The following is a 10,498-nucleotide window of genomic DNA, read 5'->3' as shown; positions in this document are numbered from 1 at the left end:
TCTCATGTCTCTTATTCCATTTGATCCAGGAGTTAAAGTTTGTCTTTGAAAGATAAAACTTGTTCATGTTCACAATCATTTCAAGACATAACAAATTACATTTCAGGTCCCCTACTCTCATTTGGGTATTTATATTACATTTTTAATAAATTTTGCATTTTATATTACTCAAAAGTACTGATGAGTCTATTTAATAAGTAACATTCAAGGTGGAAAAATATTCCTAATGAAAACTATGTAAGCTCCATCCTAGCACACTAAACTAAATCTTCTACTCACAAGTAGATGTGGCAACAGAAATCACTTTACAAAAAATTGTGCTAAAGGAATCTGCTATGAGGTACCTGAAAAATGTGCACATTGATAAAGTATCTCAAGCCCACTTCCACTATTTAATGAAGATCACTGCTCTTACAACTGTGGCGAAAATAATCTAGAGTTTAAGTACTAATAATATTTTATCAACTATAAATATTATTAATGGTGCAGGAAGTAAATTACAGCAATTTAAAATTATTTATATTTTAAAACACAGGTTTTGAAGGGTCACCTTCGAAATATCAGTAAATGTTGCTTAAGTTATCAAAATACAGACATAGTTAAGATTTAACATGCTATAAAAGAAATGCCTTATAGTTTAAGAAAAGTACTGAATTGGAAAGCAGATTAATTCTAGCCTCAGATAATTTCATCTCTCCAAGCTTCAGTTAATATTAAAACAAAAGCTTCATACTATGAAATTTTACTATTTAATATAAGATTCTGAAAAATCATATTATGAGAAAATTAATGATTAGAGGCAAAAGATAAAGATTTTTGCTACAAACCAAGATTAGATCAAAACATTTATTTTTTGTTACAAAACCAAAAATAAACTCAATCTGAAAATGAAATAAACATTTTCATTTTTTTCAAGTGTTCCATCCTGGGTTTTCTGTCCTAAATTTTAGTAAATAGTTCAAGTTTAAGTTGTTTCAACACTTCTGGATGCTATGAAGTCTCCATTTTATAACCATGTTTCTCTAATTCAGCTCTGTAATAAAACACAAAAGAACAACATCACTAAGTATTCTTCATGATAAACTAAAGAAAACATATTTTAAAACAGCTTATCATTTATCTTCCTTAATTTTGTTATAAATCTATTTTTGGAAGAAATGTGAGGGATTCAGTGCTATCTTTCAAATACCATACAAATGTTCTGTTTCTAGTAAATATTTTAATAATTTTTTGAGAATCATTAACCAGATGGCTAAGAACACAAGACAAAGGTTTCATATCTTAAAATTTTATTAACTATTCTATTATATATATAACTATTACTTTTATTTCTATAGAAAGAGTAAACACGTTTTCCATATTGATACACATGCATTACACTAACCAAGAAAAAACTTAACCAAATTTAAGGGTGTTTGAGAATTATTCTGCACTAACTGTATGGAGGCAAAAGAATATAATAAATTATAAAATGTTAAACAAGACTTTACTTTCCTAATTTTAAATGTGGATGAAAATCTCAAAAAGTTATAATGGTATAGAAACCTACATATAAAAAGATATGCTGTTTGTATCAATATTATTTTTGTAGGATTTGTGATTTATATCAATATGAAAAATATGACATTAAACTAACAAGTAGAAAAACATGACCCTGTTACCATTACTTTGATCAGGATTACTTGTGTTTACTTGTGGATTTACTGCCAACTGTTGAATCCAAGTTTTATGTTCCAATAATTTTTCTTGATATGACTGCTCTTATTTTCTTTCAAAATTGTCAAACAATCCCCTCCCTTACCCACATGCTAAGGTTATGTTTGATCTTTTTTTTTTTTTAATAAAATGTTAAGAAAAAAAGAGATACTTTTCATGATTTTAAGTAATTTATTCAACTTGAAGCTTCAGTCACATGTTGAGAATGTCAACGGCAGTTGTTGCTCTGCCTTGTATAAACATTTGCACAAAATAGTTTAGCCTTAAAATCAACTTCAACTATTAAAATTAACATTCCAAATAGCTGCCACAAGTCAAACTTTATAAAAGCTCATGACAAAATTATTGGAGGACCAATCTATAAAACACTGTATAAATATAAAGACTTATTAATGCATACTACATCATTACATCTAATAAGATAAAGACACTTGTTCTCAAGTATAATTTGGCTTAGATATCATCCCATTATCCAATAAAAACACAATGCAAAAAAAACACAAAGAAAGAAAAAAACAGAAAAAATGATATATAATATGTATTATTATTTCTCCAAACTATTTTGTTTCCTGAAAATCATTACAGTTACTTACAATATTACAATACTGACATTTCCAAGAATAATAGTAAGGCCAGAGATTATTCAAATGAATCATCTTTGTCTTCTGCTGGTGGTATAAAAACTGGATTCGTAGTTAAGAGACCAGTGCATATCTAATTCTGTCTCTTCCTTTCTAAGGTAAAATAAATTGCTTCTTTTGGACTCCTCCCCATCTCAGGAAAATGAAGATTATAAGTCCTTCATACATAACAACATGTCTCCTTTGTTGTGAGGACTAAATAAGAGAAAATTATACAAATATAATAATAATAAAGGAATTTAATGCTGAAGGGAAAGGCTAAAAAAGCTTCTATTTTCATTTACCACAGAAAGCTCCTCAAATGTTTCCTGCAAGGACACCCTTGTTACCAATCTTTAGGGAATGTGGCATTTGTTGTTTAATTTTATTTTATGCTAAAATTTTTTAGCTTTGCTTTTTAAAATGGAAATAATTTAAAATTTTTCTTAGGCATTAACTTTCTGTTGCCATCTTTCAAAATCAATGTAGATCATTCATTCTCTCTTATTTTAACAAGAACAAACCTAAAGTTCAATCTAAGATTTAATTATCAAGTATACCAAATTTGTCCTCCAGAGTCTGTGTCTGTTTGCCTTCCCTGCCAGGTGGTGGTCATCAATTATGTTGATAAATTGTTTATAAACACAAAGGATGAGAAGAAATGCTTCTCTATTAGCTAAATTCTTAGAGAAAACAGAAATTTCTTTGCTTGAATTTAAGTAGAATCTACAAACAAAGAGAAAATAAATCAAGCCCACTAAGTACAAAACAAAACAAAGGCAACTATCATGAGGCTGGAGAATGAACAAATTTAACAAACTAAGAGAATAGGAAGAAACCCAGCACAACTGAAAATATATTACAAGTAAAAGACCCACAGAGTGAATGCAGAGTATTTGAAGCAAAGCAGCAGCATTCCTTTTGAAACAAAACAAGGGAAAAGACTATTGGCCACTAGCAGGTTCGGGGACTTCTCTTACTATTCAAGAAAAGCACTCTGCTGTTTGGTGATGGTTATATCTGACATGGTTAATCAGGAGCTATAGCAAGAGTTTTTATATAGGGTATGACACAATGTCTAGAAAATCTCATAAGGCTATTACCTATTTCTATTGAAATGTAGAGAAACAAATATCAGAAGCAGTAAATCAAAATGAATTAGTTACTTGGAGATACAAGTGACTTCCTTTTTTCTTTCTACTTCTACTTGTTAAAGGCAATCACACTGAATGAGAAAGAGCATGGAAGGTGAGTAGCTTGCCACAGAATTTTAATAAATTAATTTAATGAATACTCATACATCCCTTACCAAGCCCTAAACACTTTACATATATTAACACATTTAATCCTCAAAACAAACCTCTCAGTAATGTACTAATTATCACCTGCATATTATCAATGAGAAAAATGAATCACAGAGAGGCTAAATGACTTGGCCAAGGTTCCTGGGCAGATTCAGGATTGGCTCACAATTACTCTGGCTCTAGAGTTAGATGGGTTCAGGACCCAACGATGTCAGAAAGTTGTAAGACATGTTCTTTATCATGGCGTATGATACCACATGAAGGGTCTTCATGCATTTTACAAACACTAGGAAGAACATCTTTGCAGGAGACTTGTTAATCAAGATGATTTAAAAGCAAGGATATAAATATTGCCTGAGGCCACACTGTCCAAAATGGTTGGCAAATGTGGTTACTTAAATTAAATTTAAAAATTCAGTTTCTCAGCTGTACTAGCCACATCTCGATTGCTCAATAGCCACATGTGGCTAATGGCTACCCTAGTGAACAGTGCAGGTTATAGAACATATCTATAGTCACAAGAAGTTTTATTTGACAGAGCTGGTGAGATATCAACAACCTCTGTGGGAAAGAACTCCTAACTTAATAGGCAAATAAAAAGAAAAACCTTATTCACTAATGGAGGTATCAAGATTTATATTCTTATGGAAATCAACAAACCTAAAGGGAAAACGAAATAGAGAACATAAGAGCATTGTGGAGGTGTGTATAAAAACAAGCCACACAGAATATTTGGATATGCTTTATTCCCAAACCATAAAAATGCAAGATGTAGTAGTGATGAGAAATCCAATTATCAATACATTTGCTACTCAAAGTCCCATGATAAAATCATAGTGTTCAAAAACAATCTTGATTTAACTTTAAGAGAAGTGCTATTTTCTGATTACTGAAAGACACAAAAGAAAGAAAAACTTGGAGAAATTTGACTCTTTTGAATAACAAAGGAAGAAAACTAGTTTAGCCTTAATTTAAAGAAAGTAAACTTCAAGGAGACAACAGAAACAAAACAAAACAAAACAAAAACAAACTGATATATGATTTAGAACACGGAAAAGGGCTCAACAGAGTTAGAAAGGTTGAAAATAAAAATCCTAACAGCACAATATGATTCCAATAGGCAGAAAAGGGAGATTATAAAGAAAAAAGGTAGAGCGTTCTCTGATGTGCTTCAGTTTTAAAAAGATATAAAACCAAAGATGAATGCAAAAATACAAGTATGAACTTGCAAACACAGCATTCTTAAATCCCAGAATGTACAAATCTAGAAAAAGAACAAAAGGGGCTTGCTCTTTGAAAGTCATATATGGATCAAGAAAACTATGAAGGGATAGGTCCAATGCTTGGGATAGGTGTAACAGTAACACATTTTAGAGAAAAAGTAGGATTATTGCTCCACAGTTTTTGTTCTTATCTTGTCTATAAAACTGTAGAAGGAAAAACAACCTCACGAAGATTAAATTGAAAACCAAAACATAATTCCAAAATGTATTCGAGTAGTTTAAAATCTCAAGGCTCTGAATAATTACATCTCAGGGTACTAAAAAAACCAACAGATAAAGTAAAAAATAAGAGTCAGCAATCTTTGAAAAATTATGGAGAACTGTAAAAGGAACAGATTAATAGTGAAAAGCGCATTGCACTATTTCCAAAAAAAGAAAGGAGATAGTTAAAATTGTTATCAGTCTACAGCAAAATTCCAAAATGTCTTGTAAATGTAAGGTTTGTGAGCCTACAAGAAAAAAGCAATATTGACTAGGAGTAACCATCTCTATTTTAGTTCATTTCTGAACAAGGCTACAAGACTATTAAATAAGAAGACTATAATAGGCAAAATATGTGACTGTCTATTTAGATGTCCTTATAGCCAAGACTGATTGACACAGGTTGAATGAGAATAAAATCAGGGATTAAAGATTGTCTCTTCAAAAATGAGGCTAGGACACTACATATTCACATGCAAAAAAATGAAGTTGGACTTGTACTTCACACTACACTAATTCAAAATGGTCCAAAAAACCAAATGGACGAGCTAAAACTATAAAATTATTAGAACATGGGGGAAAATCTTCATGAACTTGGATTTGGTACTGGGTTTTTAGAGAACATTGAAAGCATAAGCAACAACAACAAAAAATAGAGAAGTCAGACTTCATCAAAATTAAAAATGTTGTACATCGAAGGTCAAGAAAATGAAAAATATCCACTACCCATAGAATAGGAGAAAATATCCGTACATCATATATTTGGTAAGGGTCTACTGTCCAGAATATATTTTAAAAACATTTAAACTCAACAACAAGAACACAAATAAATGTGCAAAGCATTTAGATATTTCTCCACAGATGGCCAATAAATACATGAAAAGATTCTCAACATCATTACATATCAAATAAAAATGCAAATCAAAGCCTCAATGTGATCTACCTCATGCCCACAATATAGAATGGCTATATTAAAACAATAATTGAACAAGTGTTGTCGATGATGTGGAGAAAACAAACCCCTCATACACTGCCAACAGCAATATATAAAAACATGCGGCACTGTGGAAAAGTTTGAGGGTTCCTCAAAAACAAACTTAGAATTACCATATATATCCAGTAATTCCACTCCTAGGTATATGACCCCCAAAATTGTAAACAGGTATTCAAATTAAAAATCTGGACAGGAATATTCACAGCAGCACTATTCATAATACACAAAAGCTAGAAACAACCCAAAAGTCCATCAACTGATGAACAGATAAACAAAATGTGGCACACAAATAATTGAATATTGGGCAATAAAAAGAAAAAGGAAGTTTTGATATATACTACAACATAGATTCATAATACACAAAAGCTAGAAACAACCCAAAAGTCCATCAACTGATGAACAGATAAACAAAATGTGGCACACAAATAATTGAATATTGGGCAATAAAAAGAAAAAGGAGGTTTTGATACACACTACAACATAGATGAACCTTGAAAATCTTATGCTAAGTGAAAGAAGCCAGACATTGCAAAAGAACACCATAAAATGGTATGATTCCATTAATATGATATATTCAGAATCGATAAACCCATAGAGATAGAAAAAGGGACCGAAGGGAGAGATGGGGAATGACTAGTTCATGGGTTTACGTTTCTTTTTGGGATGTTGAAAATGTTTCACAACTAGAAAAAGGCAATGATTGTAAAACAGTGAATAAACAAAATGCCGTGAATTACAGTTACATGAATTTTACCTTGAATAAATAAATACATAAAGGTAGATTTTAACATGAATATGAAAAAGTACACTTCCATTGCCCCAATCTCCATTCCAGTTGAGTTATTCCATATTGGTAGGGAAGTAACATTGACAGAATTAAACACACAAGGACAAAAAATAGCAAATGCGCTTTAATTTATTTACCTTTGTTAGGAAACTAAAAAAAGCACAAACGATGTATGCAATTACAGAAAGCAGTCACGTTTACAAACAGGAGATGAAGGCAGTATCTAACTCAAAAATATTTCAAACACTATCTCTTTTAAAAGGTCAATTACAATATGTAAATTGTATATTACATGCTTACAATTAATAATGAGCTACATAAATCTGGCTTCAAACTTACCGTAACTGATTGGAGAAGTCATCCTCTACATTGTCATCATCCCAATTATCCTCCCAGACATGGGCATCTTCATCTTCATCTAAACCAGCCCAGTCTAAAAACAGAAAGAGACATAGTATAAACATTTCTCATATATTGTTTCCAAAAACACAAGAACACAAAATTTACCAATTCAAAACATCTAATACTTTCTAGGAGCAATGGATATTTTTCTCTTTAAATCTGTTTGTACTGTTTTATTCTTTCAAATCTTGCATTTGCAGATAATCTAAAACAGAAGTTAATACAAAAAATTCTATTTGCCATGAAAATGTATTATAATTTTGAGGAAGAAAATTACCTCCCTGATTTTTCCTCAGACTAATTTTTATAAGACTTCATAATCTCTCAAAACATAACACCACCAACAGCCCATCTAAAGCAAGGTAACACCAATACACCAGCTCAGAATTAAAATCTGCTAAACATAAAGGAGTATAACTCATACACAAATATTAAAAAGTAGATTAAATTATAAGGCATCACCAACATTTGGCTAATATCAATATAAAATTTATGTTTTTAAAGGAAGATAAATACAAATATGTGAAAAGCAATGTTGCAGTTTTTAGTTTTCTAAATTTTCTTTTTCTCCCTTTCCATTTGGTAGAGGTGTGGGGTTTAAATAGAGATTACAAGTTTTTGTTTAGAATGGTTAGAAAACACATATGTAAACCAACATCTTTAGACAACCCTGTACAAGAATAAGAAATATCTATTAAGAGAGTTATTTCCCGTCACTGTTTCTATCTCAGAAGTCAAGGAGAATATAGTTAGGCTGCTTCCCTTTACATCCTTGCCCTTAGTTCTTGAGTAGCTCTTTTATAGCAAAATGTTTGAATTAGGAATCCATCTCTGGTTCATACTCTCCCTTTTAGTGCCTCCCTGAGTGATATTTTAACATGTTGTCTCCACTATAGAACTCTTTAGAATTCTACATGCAACTGCCTATTAGACACAAACATAACATGGTCAGAACTTAATTTACCACCTCCATCCAGCTCTGCCCCTCCCCACCACACACTGTGTCCCCAACCAACATGCTACCCTGTCTGTATTCAGATTCAAGCCAGGTGCTGGGAGAGTCATTCTACATTTCCTCCTCTTTCCATTGCCAAGTCCTACCTATTTTATCCCCTAAATTATTCTCAAATCTACCCTTGTCTCTCCACCCCTATTGCCTCTGCTCTAGATCAGACATTCATGTATTTTCTTACTTACGCAATGGTAATATTCTAACTTCCCAGGTTCTTGCTTCTATTTTCTTAATCGTGATCAAAATCTATCTTCTGGGTGTTAATGTCACTATGTACTCTTTTTTAAACTATATCAAACTTTCTCAGAGGCAAGAGAGTTTATGTATATCTCAGCTCTCCTATTTAGATTAACCCATTTGCTACAATCTTACATAGTTTTATCATAAAAACTTGTAATTTACTGCATAATATATATTTGTTTCAAAATAAAAACATTTTAAATTACTTAACATCCAAATACACTGGAAAGATTACCCCATGCGAGTCATACATTTCTCCACTGTGAAAACTATGACAATGAAGCACCAGCCACAAGATCTTCAATTTTCTTCAGCTCTGACTTTATACTGTATGATTCAAAATTATATACAACTTTCTATTTATCAAATATTTCATGCTGCTCCTCATCTCTTTGACATTGTTTGTGCCATCTCTTAAACCTACTACTTCGTCTGACTTCTACTCACCCTGAATTACCTTAAATACCAATTCTCTTTAAAAGGAACCCTGGCTTCCTACAGAAATAGCTGATTTTAAACCAGGACAGAGAATTTACTAAGGTGAGTATACATATCTTTTCATGTCAGAAATATGTCAAAAGGACACAGAAACTGGCTTAAAGGTATTCCCACTGGCCAAATCTAGGACAAGGTGAGGATCAAAAAGAGTAACAGTAATGGATTATAACACTTTGAATTAAAAAAAAAAAATCCATGCGATTAGAGCAGTACTTAAAAGGGCAGGTTAGTGGTGAGGGGGTAATGTTTTTCTTTACAGTGCCTAGCTGTGCAAATACAGAAAGAATGGTGGAATTAGAAAACACCATTTTGCAACCACCAATGCAATTTAGGCAAGGATGAACAAAAGATTCTAAAACTACTGAGTGAAAAATGTTGGGCAAAAGATTACTTGCTCATTAAAAAGGGAGAAATGGAGAGAGCTGGTAGTCATTATCTTAATTAACCAAGTAATCAAATTTAGCATTAACCTGATATGTATCACCTCATGTAATGAAATAAGAAATGCACATCCCCTATGTAGTTAGTACTCTTGCTAAAAATGTTGATCGTGTACATATTATGAATGTACAATCATAATCATCAGTTTACACGTCTATATTCACTACTAGTGCCTGGTTTCCCTAAGAATGACAACATTTTATTTATCTTTCTATTCCTCACTTACAAATAGTACCTAGTATATGCACAACAAATGGCTATGTACAAAAGACACATAAATAGTTATGAAAGCAAAAGAACTCTGAAATACAATTAACAATGAAGTCAGACTTTGTAATTTCTTTTTAATTTTGCCCTCCTCAAAGCAGTAATTATGGAAAACAGACTCTGTACATCTCTTAGCAATTATTTATTAGAAACATGGCTAAGAACATTTTAAGCCAAAAAGAAAAATAAAGGTATGATTTAAGCTTTAATTATGCATATATAGACAAAGTCACTAGACAATGGATCATAGCATGGGTGTTTTATTCCCATTACAATATGTACCTAAAATAATTTTTCAATGTGTGAAATATTCCATCATGCAGATTTAACAGAAGAAAGGTACCTCCTTTTAGATGGTCTCCCAAAATTAGGTATTTTGACTATTCTTCCTTCAACTATTATATTCAACGACTATGCTTTTTCCATTTCAACTCCCAAGTATTACCAGTTAGTCCTCCTCTCCCCATTCTTACTCCACTTTGTTAATTCAGGAGTAATTATCGCCTACATTCTCACTTACACTTTGTTAATTCAGGAGTAATTATCGCCTTCCAGTTCTATTATTGTGGCCTTCTTACTGTCCCCATCTTCCCTCCAGTTTTATAATGTCTTTACCCATTCTCCACTGATTCCTAAAATGACCACTGACATTCCCGTGAGGGACTACAAAAACTTTTCAGGTCAAAACCCTAATGCCTATAGTAGAGTATCTGGCACAATGTAGATGCTCAAT

At 31.9% G+C, this 10,498-nt stretch overlaps 1 protein-coding gene across 1 annotated transcript in view; it reads right to left on the bottom strand.

The window, feature by feature from the left end:
- Window positions 1–832: 832 nt before the first annotated feature.
- SEM1 (SEM1 26S proteasome subunit) overlaps window positions 833–10,498 on the bottom strand; it is a 37,038-nt gene continuing 27,372 nt past the window's right edge. The window contains exons 2-3 of the mRNA XM_077123253.1: window positions 7,245–7,338; window positions 833–1,033 (exon numbers count right to left, since the gene is read on the bottom strand). Coding sequence (XP_076979368.1) covers window positions 991–1,033; window positions 7,245–7,338 — 137 coding nt within the window. The 3' untranslated portion in view covers window positions 833–990. The remainder of the gene's footprint in view (window positions 1,034–7,244; window positions 7,339–10,498) is intronic.

This window comes from Tamandua tetradactyla, chromosome 1 (assembly GCF_023851605.1).
Source record: "Tamandua tetradactyla isolate mTamTet1 chromosome 1, mTamTet1.pri, whole genome shotgun sequence".
Taxonomy (NCBI): domain Eukaryota; kingdom Metazoa; phylum Chordata; class Mammalia; order Pilosa; family Myrmecophagidae; genus Tamandua; species Tamandua tetradactyla.
This window is presented reverse-complemented; position numbering and strand designations above follow the sequence as displayed.